Genomic DNA, 26565 nt, shown 5'->3' with positions numbered 1-26565 from the left:
AATTTTTTCCTATTTTGATACATTGATCTTTTATTCACGCAGTGTATTCGTCATAATTTTTGAACGGTAAGATCGATGTGTCTCTTAGTTTGGTCAATTGTTACACTATTACCACCCAATCAACTGATTTATTCAAACCAGAAAAAAATGAGGTCCGGCTTTAAAAAATTAGGTCGTTTTGGTCTTAGAAAAAATTTCACCCTGTATGCGGTGTTTGAAAACTCTAATAATAATTTTACAAATTAGACAAATAGGCAATTAAAATGGCATAATTATTTTTTTCCCCACACGATTACTTAATTTTTTATAAAAAAATCAAATTTGACTATGAATTAAAAGTTTGGTGAAAAGAACCATAGATTTAAAAAACTTAACTTTTTTTACAAAAATTAATTTTTTTTGAACAAATAGTTAATTTATAAGGTATTATAATCAACTGTTTTATTCAAACTAGAAAAAAATCAGGTCCGGCTTTAAAAAATTAGTTAGTTTTGGTCTTAGAAAAATATTTCACCCTGTATACGGTTTTTCAAAACTCTAATAAGACTTTTACAAATTAGACAAATAGGTAATTAAAATGGCTTATTTATTTTTTCCCCACACGATTACTTAATTTTTTATAAAAAAAATCAATTTTGACTATGATTAAATGTCAAATTATCAGTAGTAATTGCACAAGAGCTCTAAAATTCTATATTAATTTTAGAGATCGAGTGCAATTTGTTGCGATTATTTCATGAATAAAACTGTTCAAAACCAAAATTTTATTGTAATTTATTTATGTAAGTACAAAACACACAGTTGTTATAAATATTTGACGCTTGAAAGTCATCACTTTTATAATTTTTAAAACATTAATTGTAATTAATGCCACTGAATGTATTTTTTCATAGCAACGAAGGGCATCTGACGTAATATACTTGACGATGGGAAATTATCAAAAATTAATAGTTTAATTTTGATTTCTGTAGCTTTCTATTGGTCAGAATCTCTTACGAATGAAATAATCAGTAGTAATTGCACAAGAGTTCTAAAATTATCGAATTTTTCCCGAGTGACACTTTGACAGTTTTAATTTCACGAGCCTTCGGCTCGTGAAATTATATCAAAGTGTCACGAGGGCAAAAATTCTATATTAATTTTAGAGATCGAGTGCAATTTGTTGCGATTATTTCATGAATAAAACTGTTCAAAACCAAAATTTTAGTGTAATTTATTTATGTAAGTACAAATTAGTACAATTAAACACACAGTTGTTATAATAATATTTGACGGTTGAAAGTCATCACTTTTATAATTTTTAAAACATTAATTGTCATTAATGTCACTGAATGTATTTTTTCGTAGCAATGAAGGACATCTGAAGTAATATGCTTGACGACGGGATATTATCAAAAATTATCGGGTATAATATCACAAGAGAGTGAGAATAAATCGAAAATAATGCGACAGTTTTTCGAAAATTTGTTGTATGGCTATTGCCCAATGACAACAAATTTGAGTAAAAATTAAGCATTATTTTCTTATTTATTCTTACTGTCGTGTGATATTCGTAAGATTATTTTTTAATACGTATATTATGGATATTTTCTTAAATGTGACAGTTGTCAAAACTAGGAAACTGGTTGCCATTAAACAGAAACAATGTACTTAAAAAAATTCTATCGGTAATTTTCTACAGTAGATAATTCTCAGTATAATTTTAATCTGATTGGACAGAATTAAACACGTGATCAAATATCTTACTATACGATTGGAAGTTAAAATCATTAAAAAAATAATCAGCTTAATTTAGATTTCTGTAGCTTTCTATTGGTCAGAATCTGTAGTGATGTAAAAAACGACGGGAAAAATATTTCTTTTTGTTTTTGTTTAAATTAGGTTTATTTGTTTATCTCCTTTTTGACAAACAAATATTATACAGGATGATGTTTTAGTATTATTCAAAACAACCTGTTCCTTTTAAAATTCTGGAAAAATGGCTTTGGCAGAGCCAATTAGCCAGACTTGTTTGTAAAAAGGTTGTATTATTTAAAACGTATAGCACGAGCAGTGGTAGTATTATTGCATATAAATTAAATATTTGTTCAAAAACAATTTATTTTTGTAATAAAAGTTAAAATTTTTTTGAAGATATTCTTCTTTAGCGGCGAATCGATTGAGGGTAAAATTTGATTGATCCCCGCGCATGTGCACACCGACAGTATGGTATTAGTGGTTATACGGGCTCTGATTGGGTGTTGAAATTTTGAAATGATCTGTCAATAATTGTTCAATATGGAGGTTATCGGTAAACAAAAATATTGTATAATATTAGTTTTTATTGATGTGTGGACAGAAATAAAATCAAATTTATAATTATAGTGACTATAATAGTTTTGAAAAGCCGCAGGTACGTAATTCTAAATGTTTCAGTTGGAAATACCTAATAGTTTCAATACCTATCTATTTGGAAAATGTAAACAAAATAATGTAGTTACCTATTAGTAGGCAATGCTTTAATTTACATAATCTGATTACGAACAAACTTTCTACAAATCTTCATCTCATATATTGTTTTCTTACTCTATATTTTGTTGTATTTTATTTCGACAAAAATCAAACTAATAATTTTATTAAATTCATATAAATTTATGGTGTAAACGTTTAGTTTGTGTATATTCCCACATGACGTATACGAGAGTTTGGTGCAGTTTGAAATGCCGTCAACTTTCGTACGGCGCGGTAGACGTGAAGTGGGTTGGAGTCCCAAGCAAGTTATTATTTTTTTATTTCTTTTTATAGATTTTATGATTGTAAGTATATTATTATATAATTTTTGAAGATATTCTTCTCTTTTGAAAGTGGTAGATAAGAAAGTTAGTTTGATTTTTAAATAAAATAAGTACAAATAACCTTTTAAGTATATTTACTTCGTTTAAATTACCTATTATACAGGGTGTCCCGAAAAGAATGGTCATAAATTATACCACACATTCTGGGGTTAAAAATAGTTCGGTTGAACCTAACTTACCTTAGTACAAATGTGCTCATAAAAAAAGTTACAGCCCTTTGAAGTTACAAAATGAAAATCGATTTTTTTCAATATATCGAAAACTCAAAGATTTTTTATTGAAAACGGGCATGTATCTATATTATGACAGGCCCACCTTAAAACCAAATTATAGTTAAATTTGTCCACCCCATAAAAAATTTATGGGGATTTTGTTCCCTTGAACCCCCCCAAACTTTTGTGTACGTTCCAATTAATTCATTATTGTGGTACCATTAGTTGAACACAACGTTTTTAAAACTTTTTTGCCTCTTAGTATTTTTTCGATAAGCCAGTTTTTATCGAGATGCGGCTACTTTTTTACTATATTTACATAAAAAATTTATGGGGGTTTTGTTCCTTTAAACCCCCCAAATGTTTGTGTACGTTCCAATTAAACTATCATTGTGGTACCATTAGTTAAACACAGTGTTTTTAAAACTTTTTTTATCTCTTAGTCTTTTTTTGGTAAGTCAATTTTATCGAGACGTGGCTTCTTTTTCAAAATATACCAAAAAATTTAAGTTATAAATAAATTTTCAGATTATTAACAGGTGTCTATAATCATACTTAACCATATACAAATAGGTGGTGGATTCGACAAATATTCAAAATATCTCGATAAACACTGGCTTATCAAAAAAGTACTAAGAGGCAGAAAAGTTTTAAAAATATTGTGTTTAACTAATGGTGCCACAATAATAATTTAATTGGAACGTACATAAAAGTTTGGGGGGGTTTAAAGGAACAAAACCCCTATAAAATTTTTATGGGGTACACAAATTTCACTATAATTTTTTTTAAGATGTTGCTACGATAAAGATTCCTCATGTCCATTTTCAATAAAAAAGCTCTAGGAGTTTTCGATATATGAAAAAAAATCGATTTTTATTTTGTAACTTCAAAGGGCTGTAACTTTTTTTGTGTGCACTATTGTATATAGGTAAGTGAGGTTTAATCAACCTATTTTTGACCCCAGAATCAGTGGTATAATTTATGACCAATCTTTTCGGGACACCCTGTATAATAGAAGAATATCTTACGTGCGTACAAAGTACACACACATTCTTTTTTAAATCTATGGTTCACTTCACCAAACTTTTAATTCATAGTCAAAATTGATTTTTTTTATAAAAAATTAAGTAATCATGTGGGGAAAAATAAATATGCCATTTTAATTACCTATTTGTCTAATTTGTAAAAGTCTTATTAGAGTTTTCAAAAACCGTATACAGGGTGAAATATTTTTCTAAGACCAAAACGAATTAATTTTTTAAAGCCGGACCTGATTTTTTTCTAGTTTGAATAAAACAGTTGATTGGGTGGTAATAGTGTAACAATTGACCAAAATAAGAGACACATCGATCTTAAGGTAGACTTCCGCACCAAGCGACCGAGACAGGAGACCGCGACAGGCGACAGATAGGCGAGGTCTCCCCACGACTGCTCTCAATGCAATTATATCAGGGTAGTTCTGCAGCCCGCGACCGAGACCAGCGACCAACTATCGTCTATCGCGACCTATCTGTCGCCTGTCGCGGTCTCCTGTCTCGGTCGCTTGGTGCGGAAGTCTACCTTTACTGTTCAAAAATTATGACGAATACAAATTTCTGTAAAAATTAACAACTCGCCCTGTATATTATTAAACAATGGGAGCAGACACTTTTTAATGGTCATTTGTTATTCCCCATAGAGGCCTGCATACGAGGTAGGAGTACAGTTCCTCATGACTCACCCTGTATATGATTTTAAGAATTTAGAGAATCATAGCATGACATTTTATTTAAATCTGGCAGTTGTCAGAATCGTAATCGTAATTTGGTATAAAAACAAATCAATTGTGTTTATTTCATTTATAAAAAGGAACGTTCTTTGATTTGTATAGTCTTATAAATTGTACAGATTATAGTCGTATAGCTATACGCTGTGAGCTCGTACGTAGAGGGGATATTTACAAATTCGCGAGCGCCAGTAGTGGCAAGTCTGTAAACGTTTACCGGAAATTTTACATAAATGCCAAAGTGATTAATTTAAAATTAAAATTAAAAACATTAATTATAAAAAATATTAGTTGGTCAAAGCTGTGGTATATATTTTTACCTTAAATATACTTACGTTTTAAATACTGAATTTAAGTTTTTTTAATGTTCCGTAATATATGTAATTATAAATTAATATAATAATATTAGCGCCATCTACACGATAAGTGTGAAAGTATCCGAAGTAAGAAATTCATATTTTATCAATAGAACGTCAAAATGATAAGAAAAATTAAAAAAAAATCGATTACAATTTAATTACTTTTTTGCGTTGTAAATATTAAGCGATAACAATTAAATAATAAATTTAAAAATTACCGGTGAAAGTTGAATAAGTAATCCGCTAGGAGCGCCACCAGCGAAGCTCAGAGCGTATAGATAATACATAAATCATTTTTTGTTCCATTATAGCGCCATCTATCAACAACTAGAATAAATGTTATATAAATGACTTTAATCACGGACGTACCTTTTTTCTGTCACTTACAACTTAATGCGTTAGAAAGAAATCGAAAAACTGTGACGCACTGAAAGATGCCTCTGAGAAGGAGCATACTTGATTCTCTTGTACCTAACATAGACATTTATTGCTCTGTGTAAGTCTTAGTATAACTGCTTTTTTCTTTAGGTATACGGCAAGAACGGCCTCTACATCTTAGATCCGAAATGGTACATCCAGCGTTTCGAGAGAGAGGAAGAGCAATACCTCAGGCAGAATTTGCTCCCACGAAACCTGCACCTCCTTCACGGCTCATTCCAAAAATTGTCGATGGAAGGGTAAGTAAATATTCGTATTTTTGTATGTCATTATTTGTAGTATCGGACTCGTACTGGATTAGCCCAACTGATTTTCCATGTATTGAAATAACATGAACTATACATCTAAATTATTAAAAACACGCAAACACAAACCTAAGCAAACGGAAGCAAACAATACAAGACTGTACTGCACACAATACAGTCACAATCGGAACGATGTTATGAACAGTGAAAACTAAGACCATTGTTTAAAAAAGAATTTTTTAAATAGTCTTTTAGTCTTTTTTAAACAATGCTAAGACAGTTTGAAACAGGGGCGTCATTTGAAATTTTGATTGGGGGGGGGGCAAGCATTATATATACAATACATTATACAATACTATAGTAATAAAATTGATGTATTTTTTGTAAATTTGAGTCATTTTTTAAGGTCAGGGGGGGCAAATTTCCCCTGACCCTGTCAAATGACGCCCCTGGTTTGAAATAAATAAAGGAATAACAGGTGCCTGTCGTTTCCGATAAATCCGAGTCAATGACCGTCGCTCTGCCGCCGTGTGCCATGAGTCATTTTTACTATCGTATACATAGTTCAAATTACACAAATACACATTATCTCTCAAATGTTATATTACATACTATCCCTTGCAAGATAATTCGGAAGGAATTTCCTCAGATTAAGAGACTGGGCCGATATCGGGCACCTTTGAGTTCACTCCCGTCTTGAGCAGGTAGTTATTTTATTAGTCGAGTTCACTCCCGACACTATTTGAATTCACTCCCGAGCGATTTTACAATACAGGATGATTAAAGGATATTATTTTTCGGAAATTTAAACATTGTTGCCAAATACCTAGTACTTTTATCCATAACAATAACTATATAGAAATAAATATATTTTAATAACCTGCAACCTACATATTTCTACATATCCATATCTAAAATTAAACTAACTGAGACAGTGTCGAAGTGACAGACAAAGTTTAAGTAATTTAATAAAAAATAAAGCAGTTGAAAATATCTCGGCAAAATCAAGTTGTTTAATCAGAAAGGAGGTGAGAGAATCCCAATGTGACACTATTACTACCACTTTCGACATTCACAAAATTAGGCATAACGTGTATGTTGTTAGGTTTTAAATTGCACCTAAACTTCCTAAAAACATTAGTGAATTCCATACGTTATTAAATTATGAAGAAATAAAAACTAATAGGGGGAACGTTTTCTTCTAAAAAATGACCATAATAATCATAATCATGTTCTCGTGTGAAAGCATTTTTTTTGGATTTAAGACAAATATCGACATTTTATGTTGACGGCACTTTTGAATATTGTCGTAAGATTTTTTTTACAACTATTTACTGTTCACGGTTTCAAAAACGAGCATTATATTCCTCTCGTTTTCTTTCTTCGAAAAAATAAAAATGCTACTTCATTATGTTATAAAGTTATAGCAATTTCATCTTTACTCTAATGTATGTACCTATTCAATGAAACTTAGTGACCAAATATTAACAAGGACATAACAATGAAACTTTGTTTTCTTGAATTATCCCAGTTGCATTTTTAAACATCATCACAATTAGATGTAGATCTACAAGAACGTCCAATAAGAAATATACTTTTGAACGAATGATTTGTCAACAGTGTCCAGATTTTAAGGTATAATAATTACTTATACTAATGACGGCTTAAAATCGCCTGGGAGTGAATTCAAACATTACCTTTTACGGAGTCGGGTAATATTCATATTTTGGGAGTGAACTCAACTCGTCCCCCGATATCAAGCACAAAATAATCTGGGGAATTCCATCCGAATTATCTTGCAACGGATAGTACATTTTTATTGTTGAAATGTTTGTCTGATAAACATCGGTCCGGGTTAGCCGGACTTCCGGGTTATCGGGGGCCGACTTATTGGGGTTCCACTGTATTTATTTTTTTCGAATCCTGAGAAAACTAATATTTTTGAAAAATTTAAACGCAGAATGAAAGATTACATTATTACTGAGAGCCGAAAGTCCCTGAAAACTTTTATAATGTTTATTTTAATACGTTACAGGGGTGAAAATTGAAGAGGAAATTTAGTGTGATTTTTAATTGCAAATATTTCATTCAAAATAAACTTTTTATTTATTCTAAGGGACTTTCGGCCTAACGTAATCTTTCATTTTGCGTTTATATTTTTCAAAAATACTTATTAGTTCTCTCAGGATTCTCAGGATCAGTACTTACATTTTCTGCATAACACAAATTACCAAGTCCACGATTACCAGATCATCGCAGAATTTATTGTCTGAAGACCTTTCTTTTTTAACTTATTATCTGAATTTGTGTGTATTTTTGTGCCATTTATGTTTCTTTTTTTTTCATTCAAAAACTCATTCAAAACTTTCATTTTTACAGCAGTCATTGCCCTTCTTTTTTTTATTAATGGCACTCTACGAAGGAAAATAACATTTTCTATATTTTCTTCTATTTTCTTTTGCTTTAACTATTCTATTATATCTTTCATATATTGTATATTTCATATATTGTGTATTTTGTGTTTTCCTGCTATTTTTCGTAGAGATGGCATTTATGGTTCTTTCTTTTTCATTCAAAAACTCATTCAAAACTTTCATTTTTACAGCAGTCATTGCCCTTCTTTTTTTATGCTACTGTCTGTCTACTACTGTACTGTACTGTACTGTCTACTACTGTAAGTCCAAAGCATTTGTTTATAAAAGCAGCTAAAATATTTATGAATTTAAGTCTACACCTTGACATATGTACTTCTTATTAATTGTATTTGCTTTCAACTAGAGAATTAGCTATTTATATTTAATATATGTGGAAAAGACACAAGTTGGTACATTTCCAAAATTTATTTATATATATTAGGAAACTCGTCTATGTACCGTATAGTTTGGCAAAGCTCTTACAAACATTATAATATTCAAGATTAGATACCGCTTAAATTCATTGCGTCGCTGAGTATTGACTTCTAAGATATACACTCAAAGAAAAAATATTGCAAAATTTAGGCGTGAATTCAAATCTATGAATGCATTGATGTAACTGAATTTGATTAGAATTTATCAAATCAACACCTTGCCGGTACAACGGATGCCATTAAATCAGACATTCAAAAAGATTCTGAGTGCGCCAAACTTTTAAAGGAAATAAAAACTGGGAAAATAAGTTCTAATGCAGCACATGGGTACTCACTAGAAGATGGTTGCATTTTATGTAACAACAGAATTTTAATTCCAAGAAATCTTCGTCAACGTGTTCTTCAAGACCTACATGAAGCACATACAGGAATTGTCAAAATGAAAGCACTTGCACGGAATTACGTTTGGTGAAGTGGAATCGATAGAGACATAGAAGAACTGGTGAAATCATGTCGAAATTGCTGTTTAGTTCAAACAAATCCAAGGAAAGTTCCTCTTCATTCTTGGGAGTTTCCTAAAGAACCATGGTTTCGTCTTCACATTGATTATGCCGGGCCATTTTTAAACACAAATTTTTTAATTGTAGTACATGCACATACAAAATGGTTTAAAGTAATTCCTACTACTTCTACACAAAGTAAGGCAACCATCAATATTTTACGTGAAATATTTGCACGATTCGGATTACCTAATTGCATTGTATCTGATAATGGTAGACAATTCACATTGCACGAGATTCAAGATTTTTTAAAATTAAATGGTATACTTTTCAAAACCATTGCTCCATATCATCCAGCATTGAATGGACAAGCTGAGCATTATGTTCAAATTTTGAAAAGAAAGCTGCGAGCCATGATGGACGAAATTGGTGAATTAAATGATAAACTTGCAAGACTAATGCAGTACAGGAAAGCACACAATAGCAGTACCGGGAATAGTCCTGGTGAATTTAAGTTTCAACGAACATTTACAACCAGAATTGATTTAGGTAAAACAAGTTTAAATATAGAAGCAACAAATTTTTCCAAAATAAACAGTAAAATTTTTCAAATTAGAGATTAGAGTTCAAGCAAGACTTTATGATGGAAATAAAAAATGCTAAATCGCATCATATCTGGAAGAAAGGGACAACTACATTATGAAATATTAGTGGATGAAAAAAAATCCTGCGGCATGTTGATCAGTTACGTCCAATACGGTATGTTGAACAAATAAGTTCTACAACCTCTACCTTTCACAGGACCATTCCAGTAACAAGTAAAACGACAGTGAAGATCTAGGTGAACACAGTGATAATGATAATGTTTTCAGTACCACAAATTCAGACATTACAATAGCTGATCAAAATCCAAATCCGGAGAGTATGCCAAACGATTCTTCGTCAGTATCAGTTTCAAGTCCGAACCAGACCAATAGTCCCAACCATAACATGATTGAAGTTGAACCAAAATCCGTATCAGTATAGGGCAGTCAATGAGGGTATTTGCCTCCGAATTCCATCCTACTACATCGATTTACTTGATATTTTCACAGTAAGTAGGGAATAGCTCAAGAAACCAAGTCTACCCTATGCCGATGTGCGCTTTTATCTTGGGGGTGGTTCCCACCCCTTCTCGGGGGTGAAAAATGTTTTGGTTAAAATAGCCACGGAAGTGGCTAGAGAATCTAATTTAAGGCAAAAACTGTTCTATAATTATTTTTTGAAAACTCAATACTTTTTGAGTTATTCGTGGTTGAAAATTAGCCATTTTCATTGAAAAATGACACCTTTTCGGACGGATTTATGCGAATACCTTAAAAACTATGCATCTAACAAAAAAACTATATAAAATATTTCTGTAGGTTATAAAAAACAAAGAGATTCGCTCGTTCCTTCATAAATCTTCTAGTTAAAATACAAAGAGGGATATGGTAGGTAAGAGGAGTTTGTTTTTTTGCTGCATGCTCAAATCGGTGTACATATTCAACTTGAAATAAAAGAGAAACTGTCGATTTTAGGTGTATAATGATACTAATAACTTTTGTAGTGCTTGAAAAGACCTTTAAAATGAGCAATACTAAATGTCGATTACATTCAAACTAAGCGATATATTCTGCAAAAAAGTTGATGACTAATGACTATTTTAAGCAGAAATGAGAAGTATATTTAACCACTCATCCATCAGAATTTAAATACATCGTTTTCCTTCTACAATACTTTTTATTATAGTGTTATTTCTATGTTCAAAAATTTGGACTGGATTAAAATGAATGGTTTTTGAAAAAAATAAGATCAAATTATAGAGTGCATTTTTAAATTTTCACTAGTAATACCACTAGAGGTCAAATTATTTCCGGAAATTTTTTTGAGATCATGAATATTTTGAAAATTTCCCGAGTCGCAGACGAGGGAAATTTTCTAAAAATATTCATGATCAAAAAAAAATTTCCGGATATTAATTTGACTTCGCGTGGTATTCGGTAAGAAAATTCCACACCAAATTTGCATTTGAAAATCCAAAGCTGCATGAACAGATTAATAGCGCGCCATAGCTTTGTCAGCAATTATTTAGGCTTTCAAATTCGTAATTTCTACTCATTGTAGTTGCATGGGAATACCATTTCAAGATAGAAAATAGTATATTCCTCAATTTTACATAAGTTTTGAGTAACTACAAGTGATAGAAAATGAATCAAAACTAAATTATGTAAACAAATAAAAACCAGTCTGTCAAAAATGTTCTGTTATTGTAAACGTCAAAAAATTTCCACTATAATTCGCTGTTGGGTACCCCACGAGCAAAAAATTTCCGATAAAATACCTCCGTTGCCATGGTGATCTGTCAAAATAACGTATTTTGATTGGTTCAAAATTACAGGTGTGGAATTTTCTTAAAAATCTTCTTTTTCCACCATGTAACTCGAAAAAGATACGAAAAAAAGATACCACACAAACATGTAGGGCTTTTTCAGATAAAAATTTCATTTTTATTTTTCATTACTTTATCTCTTATCATTTTCAAGTTACATGGAGAAAAAGGAAGGTTTTTAAGAAAATTTAAAAATGCGCTCTATAATTTGATCTTTTTGTTTTCAAAAACCATTCATTTTAAACCCGTCCAATTTTTTGAACATAGAAATAACACTATAATAAAAGGTATTTTGGAAGGAAAACGATGCATTTACATTTTGGTGGATGGGGTTTAAAATTAGTTTTAATTTTGTCTTAAAATACATTAGTTATCAATTTTGTTTGCAGCATATCTCGCTTAGTTTTAATGTAATGGACCTTTAATAGAGCTAATTTTAAAGGTCTTTTCAAGCACTACAAAAGGTATTAGTAGCATTATACACCTAAAATCGACCGTTTCTCTGTTATTTCAAGTTGAATACACCATTTTGAGAATGTACCAAAAAACAAACTACACTCCTGGCCAAAAAAAATGGGACACCTTAAAAATGGGTCATTTTTGATGTCTCGAATCTCCTAAACCTGTTGTCCGATTTTAGTGATTTTTGAAGTGAAAACTTCTTTAGGGACGTTGTGCCATTTTTGGATAGGGGAAAAAGCATTGAATTTGCGACCGTCATCGCGACCGTCATCGCGACCGTCATTGCGACCGTCCTCGCTTATGCTATATATTATTTGTATGTATAAATTGTATAGAAGTATTTAAATTTAAAATAAATGTAAAACCTATTTTAGGATGGGGAAAATATTTCTTTCGCGACCGTCATCTCTTTGGCGAAATAAATTTTGTACGTATCTATATTATGTGTATGTATACATAAATTGTATAGAAGTATTTAAATTTAAACTAAATGTAAATTTTGGATGGGGAAAAAGGATTTATTTCGCGACCGTCATCGCGACCGTCATCGCGACCGTCATCTCTTCGACGAAATAAATTTTGTACGTATATTTATTAAACTGAAAACTTCTTTAGGGACGTTGTGCACTTTTTGGATGGGAAAATGTAATAAATTGGCGACCGTCGTCGCGACCTTCATCGCTTCGAAGAAATAAATTTTTGAGGTGAAGACTCCTTGAGGGACGTTGTGTACTTTTTGGATGAGGAAAAAATATTAAATTGGCGACCGTCATCGCTTCGACGAAATAAATATTTGAAGTAAAAACTTCTTGAGGGACGTTGTGCACTTTTTGGATGGGGAAAAAGTATTAAATTAGCGACCGTCATCGCTTCGACTAAATCAATTTTTGAAGTGAAAATTTCTTTAGGGACGTTGTGCACTTTTGGATGGGAAAAGTATTAAATTAGCGACCGTCATCGCGACCATCATCGCTTCGACGAAATAAATATTTGAAGTGAAAACTTCTTGAGGGACGTTGTGCACTTTTTGAATGGGGAAAAAGTATTAAATTAGCGACCGTCATCGCGACCATCATAGCTTCGACGAAATAAATATTTGAAGGGAAAACTTCTTGAGGGACGTTGTGAACTTTTTGGATGGGGAAAAAGTATTAAATTAGCGACCGTCATCGCGACCATCATCGCTTCGACGACATAAATTTTTGAATTGAAAATTTCTTTAGGGACATGGTGCACTTTTTGGATGGGAAAAAGTATTAAATTAGCGACCGTCATCGCGACCATCATCGCTTCGACGAAATAAATAGCTGAAGTGAAAATTTCTTGAGGGACGTTGTGCACTTTTTGGATGGGGGAAAAGTATTAAATTACTGAGCATCATCGCTTCGACGAAATAAATTTTTGAATTGAAAATTTCTTTAGGGACGTTGTGCACTTCTTGGATGGGGAAAAATGATTGAATTTGCGACCGTCATCACGTCGCTGAAATAAATTTTGTACGTAATATAAATTATGTATATGTATACATAAATAGCATAGGGCATACGCATCGCGTATATGATATAGGTATAGCACTTCTTTTTGGATGGGGAAAAGGCATTGAGCTCGTAATTTATTTACTATAAGAAGTTTTCACTTCTGTCGGCACTCCCACGAGTGCTTTCAATTTTTTTTTATATATTATAGCCTTATTCTCTAAGAATATGGATGTAGTAATAGTGTTGCTGAACATGTAAATGTCATTGTATACCGGGTGTAACAATAATACTGTGTTTTTTTCCTGAAAGTTCGTAACACCCTGTGGAATATTCTGGCATTTAAAAAATATTGAAATTAAAACTCAATTGTAGCCTTAGCCTTTCTTAACATTCTGCTTTTTGACTCATTCACTTATGTTGGATAATAAAAAAGTTAGGTACTTTGACAACTAGCCATGTTCTTCAACAATACAGGGTGTTTCTAAATAAGTGCGACAAACTTTAAGGGTTAATTCTGCATGAAAAAATAATGACAGTTTGCTTTATAAACATATGTCCGCAAATGCTTCGTTTCCGAGATACGGGATGTTGAATTTTTTCTTATAAACTGATAATTTATTTATTGCTCTAAAACCGGTTGAGATATGCAAATGAAATTTGGTAGGTTTTAAGAGGTAGTTATTTCACATTTTTTGACATACAACTAAAAATTTTATATTCGCCATTGGCGTGCATACAGGTAATATGAGCGGGTAATATGACCCGTATGCACGCCAATGGTGAATATAAAATACATAATTGTACGTCAAAAAATGCGCAATGACTGCCTCTTAAAACCCACCAAATTTCATTTGCATATCTCAACCGGTTTTAGAGCAATAAATAAATCGTCAGTGTGTAAGAAAAAATTGAACACCCGGTATCTCGGAAACGAAGCATTTGCAGACATATGTTTATAAATCAAACGGTCATTATTTTTTCATGCCCTTAAAGTTTGTCGCACTTATTTAGAAACACCCTATATTGATGAATAACATGGCTAGTTGTCAAAATACCTAATTTTTTCATTATCCAACATAAGTGAATGAGTCAAAAAGCAGAATGTTAAGAGAGGCTAGGGCTACAACTGAGTTTTAATTTCAATATTTTTTAAATGCTAGAATATTTCACAGGGTGTTACGAACTTTCAGGAAAAAAACACAGTATTATTTTTACACCCGGTATACAATGATATTTACCTGTTCAGCAACACTATTACTACATCCATATTCTTAGAGAATAAGGCTATAACAATATTAAAAAAATCACTAAAATCGGACAACAGGCTTAGGAGATTCGAGACATCAAAAATGACCTATTTTTAAGGTGTCCCATTTTTTTGGCCAGAAGTGTATTTTCACCTACCATATCTCTTTTTGTATTATAACTAGAAGATTAATGAAAGCAAGTGTCTCTTTGTTTTTTTTATAACCTACAAAAATGTTTAATATAGTTTTTATAGTTAGATGCATAGTTTTTAAGGTATTCGCAAAAAACCGTTCGAAAAGGTATTATGTTTCAATGAAAATGGCCAATTTTCAACCACGAATATCTCAAAAAGCATTGAGTTTTCAAAAGAAAATTATAAAACAGTTTTTGCTTAGAATTAGGTTCTCTAGCGAATTCCGTGGTAATTTTAACCAAAAATTTTTCCACCCCTAAGAAGGGATGGGAACCACCCCCAAGATAAAAGCACACTTCGGCGTAGGGTAGACTTTGAATTAGGAGATAAAGAGGCTAGGCCCAAAATTTCATGAAAATCCATGCAATAGGATAGAATTTGGAGGTAATATCCTATTCGAGCTCCCATTGACTGGCGTAATAGCGAACATCGCCCGAGAAATTAAATCCCGATTCCTAAGAGGGCTGACCATGTCTATAGACTCCCTAATAATCGCCTTGCCAAGTTAATCTTGGAGGAGGTTCCGAGATAGAGAAGGACTTTAGAATGTCCACGAATGCGTTGGAGAGAGAACTTGCTCAGATTAAAGAGCAATAGGGCTACCCACCGACCAATTATCATGGACGACCGTGTGAGATGAAAGCAAGTTGTGTAGTCATTAAAAAACCACTCCGGGTTGTAGAGCCACGAGAAGAAGTTTGGCATATACAAATTATGTATACTTAAAGTTACCAGTGTCATGGTATGGTGAATTGTTTGTCTCTCCGCACCGCAGTCACATTCTGGAGAAAAACCTCTGCCTCATTTAAACAGAGAGTTCTCACAATATTCAGAGTAGTCGAGGATTTTCGAAGCAGACCGAAACTTGACACAGCTTGGATATTAGTTCACCCTATGTAACCCACAGCTGAATCTCATCTTTGTGCGTCACAGTGTTGCCATACTGTTTTCTTTATTTCTTTCATAATTTTAATCAATGTTAAATGTACCTACAAGAATAATAGAATAATTTTATAAGAACGTTCACTTCTCCGTCATTATACCAGGTAGAATGACAAATGAGGTGTCAAATGAAAGCTTATAATCCAAGGATGGTATTAAAGGTGAGAAATTTGACATAGGCTGCCTGTCCGTCCGACCGCGAATATAACTCCTCCGTCACTATACCAGGTAGAATGACAAATGAGGTGTCAAATAAAAGCTTATAATCCAAGGATGGTACTAAAGGTGAGAAATTAGACCTAGGTTGTCTGTCCGTCTGTCTATCTGACCGCGAATATAACTCCTCCGTCGCTATACCAGGTAGAATGACAAATAAGGTGTCAAATGAAAGTTTATAATCCAAGGATGGTACTAAAGGTTATAAATTTGACGGTCTGTCTGTCCGACCGCGAATATAACTTCTCCGTCATTATACCAGGTAGAATCACAAATGAGGTGTCAAATGAAAGCTTATAATCCAAGGATGGTACAAAAGGTGGAAATTTGACCTAGGACTTCCGGTTTTAGAAATGCGACCAGAAGTACTGTTTTAAAGTCACTGGAATAGTACAATACTGGAATATATTATTCGACGCGCCTTTACAAGACGAGAATAAATATATGTATACATACTTTCGGTTTAATGACTGTCTGTCCGTCTGTCTGTCCGTCCGCGAATACGACTTCCTCCGTTATTAATACAGATAGAATGACAAATGAGGTGTCGGAGTACCATCCTTGGATTATAAGCTTTCGTTTCACACCTCATTTGTTCTTCTACCTGGTATACTGACGAATGAATTATATTCGCGGTCGGACGGACAGACAGCCTAGGTTAAATTTCTCACCTTTATTACCATCCTTGGATTATAAGCTTTCATTTGACACCTCATTTGTCATTCTACCTGGTATAATGACGGAGGAGTTGAGTTTAGAAACAGACAGACAAGACGGACGGACGGACAAACGGACGTGGATAATTTAACGTTTTCACATTTTTTCAAAATTGGTGAAAACAACATAATAAACTTAGTTGGTGTTTCAAAACTACTTATTTTTTACACGTTACACAATATTAGAAGGTTTCTAGCAAGTTAAACTTCACAATTATTTGAAATAATCAAGTAAAAACTTATCTATACATAACATATTAGAACATACCTAAAATACACACATGATACATTTCACACACAAAAAATATAATATCACAAAAAAATGTAATGTGATCGTATGAAAAAATAGAGGATACGGCAACGGTGTTACATGTCATGCTCGGATCCAATGCCAAAATCTACACAGACATATTAGGGTGCACTAATAGCCAAGCTGTCCGAAACTTGGGAGGTTTGCCCATTTGTACCATTGAGTTGTTGCCTTGTAGAAGGTCATGTTATTTCTATCCATTTTTTCAGCATTGAGCAAGAAAAAAGGAGTTTTGTATTAGGGCCTCATTAGGGATCATCGGACGGCTGAAACGTACGTAAGGGAGTTTATGGTCCTTTCTGAACGAATTGAAATATAAGATATCCCTTTACTCCTATCTGAATATAGGGACCAAGAATTCGTTGGAATGTTTGCCTTGATGAATAGACAGGCAGTGAAGTGCAATTTTTAGACTTCCCCGGGTCTTATTTCATTGATCATTCGTTTGGTTTGCAAGTAATAGAAACCACGAATACAGGCGTTGCCAGAATTTGGTCCCAAGAGGAGTGTTTATTCTCCGGAAATAAAACTTCAAATTGTTTTAGTTTATGCCGCTCTAGCGTCCATATCGAGTTATTGGTTGTAACTTGACATTGGGAGACTGACTCTTTTTCATTTCATTCAGAGGTTATACACCATATACAGTGATGAGAGCGCTAATAACCGGCATAATAACGCAAATGGGGATGGTCACAAGCAAGTTTGTTTCTTGCGAGCCAAGCTTCGAGCCGAATCACATTTTTTTCGAGCCGAGCCGTGCTGAATTCGAAACGAGCCGAACTTTCCTTAACGAGCTTGTCAATATTTTAGCTAATACTCTAATACTTTTTATAATTCATTTATTTCCGATACGACTGATACTTTTGTTTGAGAATAAGTAATTCAGACTACAAATATGTATTTTCAATACACAGTGTGTCCGTAAATTACTACGAATATTACATTTAACATTAATTATTATGATTTCGAGCTCAGCTTGGCTCGAACTATTCGAGCCGAGCCGACACGAGCCACGATCTCAAACTACAGCTCGAAGTTCAAGCTAAGCTTCTATCTCGGATCGGCTTAAAATTTCGAGCTCGGCTCGAAATTTCCCTAAATGCAAAAGATGGAAAACGTAATACATTGTGAAGTAAAAACAGATGAAACTAGTAGAGGTGGAAATTATAGATATAAACTTATAAATTAACATTACATTACATAGTTTCCCACCTTTAGACGTATCGGAGGAGTATGACAACTGTCACTGTAACAGGAGAATTTTATAAAATACTTCTGTCACAGACGTCTAAAGGTGGGAAACCATGTAATATAATGTTAATTTATACGTTTATATCGATAATTTCCACCTCTACTAGTTTAATCTCTTTTTACCTCACAATGTATTATGTTTTCCATCTTTTGTGTTATTTTGTCGGTTATTAGCGCGCTCATCACTGTACACCCCTCCGGTCATCGCTAATGAGGGTGAAACTTACGTAATAGTCCAAGAGGCAGCGCTGAAAAATCTCTCTGAATTTACTAAAGCTAGTTTTTTCACAGTTGATTACTGTGATTGTGTAGAGAAACATACTGCAGTCGGTCAAGCGAAACGTATAACAGGGGTTACTGATAGGTTATCAAAGTTGCTTTCCTATGAAGGTAATGCAATCAATTTACTAAGGCTGAAAATCAGTACACACATTATAAATTGAATATAAATAAAAGTTATTATAGTCGGCCAGCTGTATGACGGGACAGAGCCGGTCGGTCGGCCCCAGTGAATGTACAGGGTTATTCACTATATTTTGACCCCCCTGTAAACTGCTTTGTTTACAGAATTAGAAAAAAATGTAAAATACAAAAGGTATTCGATTTTTAAATCATGATTTTTTGACTTATATATCGTACTAGTGACGTCATCCATTTGGGCGTGATGACGTAATCGACTATTTTTTAGCTCATTTGAAAGATTATTCAATTCCCTATTCAATAATATAAACATTAACATGCTTAATTATACAGGGTGTCCAATTTTTTTTTAAATTAAATTAATTGACACAAAAAGAAGAATGTATGTAATTTATTTAATTCAAAATACATTCTACTGCCGTCAGAAAACAAATAAATGTTTATTGAACAAATAAACATTACTTTTCACCTAAATTCAATGTTCAAGCAACCACCCATCTGCCTCGTGCCTCTTGGCAGTTTGAACATTTAATTTAAGCAAAAATCAATATTTATTTGTGCAATAAACTTTTATTTCTCTTTTCTAACAGCAGTAAAATGTATTTTAAATTAAATAAATTACATACATTCTTCTTTTTGTGTCAATTAATTTAATTAATTTTTTTTGGACACCCTCTATAATCAATCATGTTAATGTTTATATTACTGAATAGGGAATTAAATAACCTTTCAAATAAGCTAGCACTCGACTCCCTATTCCCATTTAAAAAATAGTCGATTACGTCATCACGCCCAAATGGATGATGTCACTAGTACGATATATATGTCAAAAAATCATAATTTAAAAATCGAATAACTTTTGTATTTTACATTTTTTTCTAATTCTGTACAAAAGCCGTTTACAGGGGGGTCAAAATATAGTGAATAACCCTGTACATTCACTGGGGCCGACCGACCGGCTCTGTCCCGTCATACAGCTGACCGACTATAATAACTTTTATTTATAGTCAATTTAGAATGTGTGTACAGTAAAACCTCGATATAACGAACTAATTGGGGGGGACGGGTGTCCGTTAAAGCCGAAAATCCGTTATATAAAAATAGGTTTAAAATAAATCAGACTATTTAGAAATGTGTCCTCATTGTGCTATAATAAAAAGTTTATTGAATTTCTTTGTAAAATATAGCGTTTGGGATCCACGGGGACCCCGTTGTTATGCAATGTATCTTGGTATGGGCAGAGTTAAGTATGTATAATATTAACAGGACGTTTTTAATTTTTTTTACATTTGACCGGATTTTTTGTCCGTTATATCCGAAGTCCGTTAAATAGAGGTCCGTTATATCGAGGCTTTACTGTACTGATTTTCAGCCTTATAGTCTAAGAGCTGGGAGCAGATTTTGTGCGTGATAAGTAATATGGAAAAACTATACTTTCACCCACGGCCGGAAACCAGAGTTGGGGCCGAGGGTAGTTATAAGGGGTCAAAGTCGCGGATTTTATTATTTTTTTTTGATGCTCATGATCGAGATAGTGCACCAAAATTTGGGAATAGGTAGGTCATGACGTACCTAAGTAAAATCTCAAGGGGCTCAACGCTGCGTGGCTGACAAAGGGGTGGGGGTAGGGGTGAATATAAAAAATATAACGGGTTTTTTGCGACGTTAGCGATTGAGATAGTGCACCAAAATTTGGGTATAAGTAGACCATGACATAAATAATTAAAATCCCCAGAGCCGGAAACCAGAGTGGGGAAGGAAGGTAGTTATAAGGGGTCAAAATTCCGTTTTTTATTATTTTTTTTGTCACGCTCATGATCGAGATAGCGCACCAATATTTGGGAATAAGTAGGCCATGATGTAACTAAGTAAAATCTCCAGGAGTGGAACGCTGCGTGCTCGACAAAGAGGTGGGGCAGGGGTGAATATAAAAAAATGTAAGGGGTTTTTTGCGACGTTCGTGATTGAGATAGTGCACCAAAATTTGGAAATAAGTAGACCATGACATAACTAAGTAATATCCCCAGAGGCGGAAACCAGAGTGGCGGACGAGAGTAGTTATAAGGGGTAAAAGTCGCGGTTTTTATTATTTTTTTTTTGTGGCGCTCATGATGGAGATAGTGCACCAAAATTTGGGAGTAAGTCGGTTATGACGTAACTAAGTAAAATCTTCAGGGGCGGAACGCTGCTTGGGGTACAAAGAGGTGGTAGGCAGGGGTGAGTATAAAAATATATGGGGGTTTTTTTGCCGTTCGTGATCGAGATAGTGCACCAAAATTTGGGAATAAGTAGATCATGACATTACTAAGTAAAATCTCCAGGGGCGGAACGCTGCGTGGGGGGAAAAATGTTGTGCCGGGTCACAAAAAAATAATACACATTGCGACTTTGACCCCTTAAAACTACCCTCATCCCCAACTCTGGTTTTCGGCTCTGGGGATTTTACTTAGCTAAGTCATGGTCTACTTATTCCCAAATTTTGGTGCACTATCTCAATCTAGCATGTCGCAAAAAACCCCTTATATTTTTTATATTCACACCTACCCCCACCCCTTTATCGACCACGCAGCGTTCCACCCCTGGAGATTGTACTTAGTTACCTCATGACCTACTTATTCCCAAATTTTGGTGCACTATCTGGATCATGAGCGTCACAAAAAAAATAATAAAAACGGCGATTTTGACCCCTTATAACTAACCTCATCCCCAACTCTGGTTTCCGGCTCTGGGCGTTTTACTTAGTAATATCATGATTTACTTATTCCCAAATTTTGGTTCACTATCTCAATTACGAACGTCGCAAAAAACCCTTTATATTTTTTATATTCACCCCTACCCCCACCCCTTTGTCGGCCACGCAGCGTTCCGCCCCTACAGATTTTACTTAGTTACGTCATGACCTACTTATTCCCAAATTTTGGTGCACTATCTCTATCATGAGCGTCATAAAAAAAATAATAAAATCCGCGACTTTGACCCCTTATAACTACCCTCTGCCCCAACTCTGGTTTCCGGCCGTTGGTGAAAGTCATGTACACAACTAATTCAACATATCCCCGTATAGTTTTTCCATATTACTTATCACGCACAAAATCCGCTTCTATCTCTCCGACTATTAGTAAAGTGATTGCATTACCTTCGTAGAAAAGCAACTTTGATAACCTATCAGTAACCCCTGTTCTACGTTTCGCTTGACCGACCGCAGTATGTTTCTCTACACAATCACAATAATTAACTGTGAAAAAACTAGCTTTAGTAAATTCAGAGAGATATTTCGGCGCTGCCTCTCCGTCTATGAGGACGTTTATGGTCCTCTCTGAACGAAATGAAATATAAGATGTCTTTCATTTTCGTTTTAAATAAAAATTACACGTTGGAATTTAAATGCAACATTTTTATCGTTGAGTGTATTTAACATAGGTACGTATTTTTATCATAATAAAAATTAAAAAGTAGGATGGTCGTTGTTAAGGCTTTTAATTTTTAAGTAATATTAATAGCTGTTTTCGTTTAGCTGCCAATATTTTCCACTATGCCTTTGACAATTATAATTTGCTGCGGTTTTGTCGCAAATCTTTATTATAGAGTAAGCAGATAATTATTGGCAGATAATCTATTTTGGTTTTGGGAGATTATCGGAAAGTATTCGATAAATGTTTAAAGTCTATTAATAAATTGGTGATACTCAACACGAAAAAATGTTAATTATCCTAAAATTATTTACAAAAAAAAAAAACAAAAGAGTATAAACAAGCTAAAAATGCGAGCATTATTATAACTAAATCTTTTTTTTATTTCCGTATTTAAATATGGAAAATTGCTATTAAAAAAAGTTGTTTAGAATTAAAAACTATGTTTTAATGTGCAATTATACCCTTCTAATTTAAATATTGTTAATTATAAAGCTACCTTACTCTCGAGCGAAATTCATATTTTTTGACATACCTCGTATAATCTAGACAAAATTGGATATCTGATGGTTGAACCTCAGGTTTTAGACCATGCACCTTTTTATGAAGAATAACTTTTTTTCGTAAAATTAAAAATAAAAAAGTTTTCCATATGGATACAACTTATAGGGACATATGTATATAAAAAAGTTTTTTAGCAACTGGCGCTCGAAGAAAAGATAAGAGGTAAGAGAGAGCTAGGGCGTAAAATGATGTCACGGCTGCGTAATATTCGCCAGTGGACACGAATCTATAGTTATGAAATGCTTCGCAATGCTGCTAAAATCGGAATAATTTAATCCGGACTATCTAACATCTCTGGACGCCTATGCAGAAATAGACGGCATCTTAAGAGCGTAAGCGCAAATATTTTACGGCTATCCCTACTTTTTATTGCCTTAGGCTGATGCCACATTATGCGTTTTGACCGGATGCGTTTCCGCCGCATCCGGTGAAAACGCATAGTGTGACAGATCGATCCGGTTGCGTTGGAAACGGATGCGTTTTGAGTCATCGGTACGCGCTTACAAACTGCACCAGACTAAACGCATAGTGTGACAGGTCGGTCCGGTTGCGTTGGAAACGGATGCGTTTTCACCGCATCCGGTCAAAACGCATAATGTGGCATCGGCCTTACACGGCAAATTACTTGTTGTAAAATTTTCACTGGTATGGAAGCTGCAGGAGATGTAAACATTAGTTAACAATTACATTGTCACCAGCAACATAGAGATGGCTATTTCGTTCAGTTTTTGAATGTTCTTGGATAACCGTTACTTGTATAATCGCTTAAATTATTAATTAATTTAATTAAGAGCATTGTTTTTTCACTAACTATGTATTCAGTGATTACAATCATTTATATACTATACAATAAAAACTAATTATCGAGAAAAGAAAAAAGTGATAAAGTGATTTTAATAATATACTGTTACTATGGAACGCTTAGATACATTTTAAACATCTTTAACAACAAAATACTTGGATCTCAGAATATACCCCGGTGTATTATATGCTTGGATCTTCTATAAATAATAAACAGTAAATAACTTTTTATTAACTTCACGTCTTATATCAATTATATTTATCAAATACAATATCGATATTATTTAATAAACAACTCAAAATATTCCTGAACCCTTGTCAAATATTTAGTAGCCTTGTCAATGTCAACACATCCTGTTCGAGTGAGTGCGTTGTATGCTTCTTTTCATGAGCATTTTTCAGTGCGTCACAAATGATAGAAAAAAAGGTTAGTCCGTGATAAATACATATTTATGACATTTATTCTAACATGACATTTTAGTTAAATCTGACAGTTGTCACATTTTATTTGCAATTTGGTATAAAAACAAATCAATTTTGTTTATTGCATTTATAAAATGGCATTTTTTTTTATTTGTATAGTCTTATAAATTGTACAGATTAAATTTTTTTTATATAGAATGATATAATATTATTTAATATTATATCATTAGCGCTATCTATTGACAACTAGATTAAATGTTATAAATGTCACCGACGAAATGTATTCAGCGACGTGCGTTTTTTTCTGTCACATACAATTTAATGCGTTAGAGAGAAATCGAAAAACTGTGACGCACTGAAAAATGCTCATGAAAAGAACCATATGACAAACATAGCGAATGTTCGATTTGGAAAATATCACCACCGAAATGGTTATTAATTTTTTTCGAATCCTGAAAAAACCAATTAATATTTTTGAAAAATTTCAACGCAGAATGTAAGATTACATTATTACCGAGGGTGGAAGTCCCTTAAAATAAACAAAAAGTTTCTTTTGAATGAGATATTTGAAATTAAAAGTCACACTAAATTTGTTTCTTCCTTTTCACCCCTGTCGTCACCATTCTCTTTGCCTTATCCCTATGCGAGGTCGGCTTCCCTAATTGCAATTCTCCACACAATTCTATCTTGGGTCATATCAATGTCAATCAGTCAATCCCCTTTACCAACATGTCCTGCCTTATCGTCTCCCTCCAGGTTTTCTTTGGTCTTTCTCTCCTACTCCTTCCAGGAATCTGCACTTCAGCTATTCTTCGTATTGGGTGATTAACGTCTCGACGTTGAACATGACCAAACCATCTTAACCTATGCTCTCTCATTTTGGCATCAATTGGTGCCACACCTAGACTTCCCCTAATATACTCATTTCTAATTTTATCCTTCTTTGTCACTTCACTCATCCATCTAAGCATTCTCATTTCCGCCACATGCATTCGTTGTTCCTCTTTCTTCTTCACTACCCAACATTCAGTTCCGTACATCATAGCCGGTCTTATGGCTGTTTTACAGAATTTTCTAATTCTACTGCATGCATCTCCATCTATTTCTCCATTACTCTGTAATATCCTTTTCATCCCTGTAACTTATTTAAAATAAACATAGAAATTTTCAGGGACTTTCGGCACTCGGTAATAATGTAATCTTTCATTGTGCGTTTAAATAAAAAAAAATACTTATTAGTTTTCTCAAGATTCGAAAAAAATGAATGCATTTAAAAAGCATTGGCACGAAATTTTGCGCCTACGATCATAAGAAGAAGGCGATATTTTCATTATTGTATTGTAGTGTATTGCCGAAAAAGATTTTCGCACATTTAATACCCGAATGCTTTTTTCATGAGCATCATATCTTGCATGATTTGGCCAACACTAGTACTAGTAGGCACGTATTACCCTGTATATGGATATTATATTCTTCTTGTAGTGCCTATCCGTTTCGGATGTTGACGACCAACATGGAAATCTGTACTTTGCACACTGCTGCTCTGAAAAGATTTGTGGTTGTTGTGTTCAACCGCGTATAGTACCTATATCAAGATATTTTAGAAAACCTTAATCCCAAGCTTATTACAAAGTCATTTGTATTTGAATCGTGTGGAAATTAATAAATTTTTTCTACAACCGTGTTAAAAATGCAATTTTTAGCACTCCATACGAGCGTTAAAAATACTACTTTAAGGCACTAGTGCTTTTATAGTTATTTATGTATCAAGTCAGTAAAGTGACTTTATCGAACGAGTCTGATATTATGAGCAGAGCGAGCGGTAGCGAGCGAGGCGAATAACAGACGAGTTCGATAAAGAGTCTTTACTGACGTGGTGCATACAAAATTTTATCGCCAATCATAAAAACAGTAACACTTACTTAATACTTACTTAATTACATCTTTCTAATGACAAAAGAGTGTGTGTACTTTGTAAGCACGTAAGAAGTTATACTTATATTATTATGATTTCAACGAAATAAATATATTTTAAACAATTTAATTGTATTTTTATTTAAATAACTAATTTTCTTAAAATAACTACCAAAAATTAAAAATATCGTTAATAGTTACGTCATTGTTTATGAACTGGCTGTATATCCTTGCGCAGTTGCTTTTCTCTTGATGAATCGTAGACATCGTAGACAATCTAAATAAATATATTTACTAACAAATGATCAATAAATATCTATCATTGTCCTATATAATATAATCGAATTAACAAAAACACAATTTCACACTTTATTTGCATTAGTATTTAACTAACTTAAAAGATTTAAGAATTTTATAAATTTTAGAAGTAAAAAATTTTTGTATGAGAATGACAGTAATGACAGAATGTCTTTGCATTATGGGCGGTTTCGATATTTAATCGATAGTTGTCAATATTGAATACCTAATTAACTATTGAATACCTAATTATATTTAATCGATAGTTGTCAATATTGAATACCTAATTACTAATTTTGTTAAGTTTTG

At 33.3% G+C, this 26565-nt stretch overlaps 1 protein-coding gene across 5 annotated transcripts in view; it reads left to right on the top strand.

The window, feature by feature from the left end:
- Window positions 1–26565, top strand: part of LOC126887050 (glutamic acid-rich protein) — a 141821-nt gene that overhangs the window by 22774 nt on the left and 92482 nt on the right. For all 5 annotated transcript variants that reach the window (XM_050654372.1, XM_050654370.1, XM_050654368.1 and 2 more), the window contains one exon: window positions 5699–5847. In XM_050654372.1, the coding sequence (XP_050510329.1) occupies window positions 5699–5847 (149 nt within the window). The remainder of the gene's footprint in view (window positions 1–5698; window positions 5848–26565) is intronic.

Source organism: Diabrotica virgifera, chromosome 6 (assembly GCF_917563875.1).
Source record: "Diabrotica virgifera virgifera chromosome 6, PGI_DIABVI_V3a".
Classification (NCBI taxonomy): Eukaryota; Metazoa; Arthropoda; class Insecta; order Coleoptera; family Chrysomelidae; genus Diabrotica; species Diabrotica virgifera.
The sequence above is the reverse complement of the archived record's forward strand: the minus strand, read 5'-3'. Positions and strand labels throughout refer to the sequence as shown.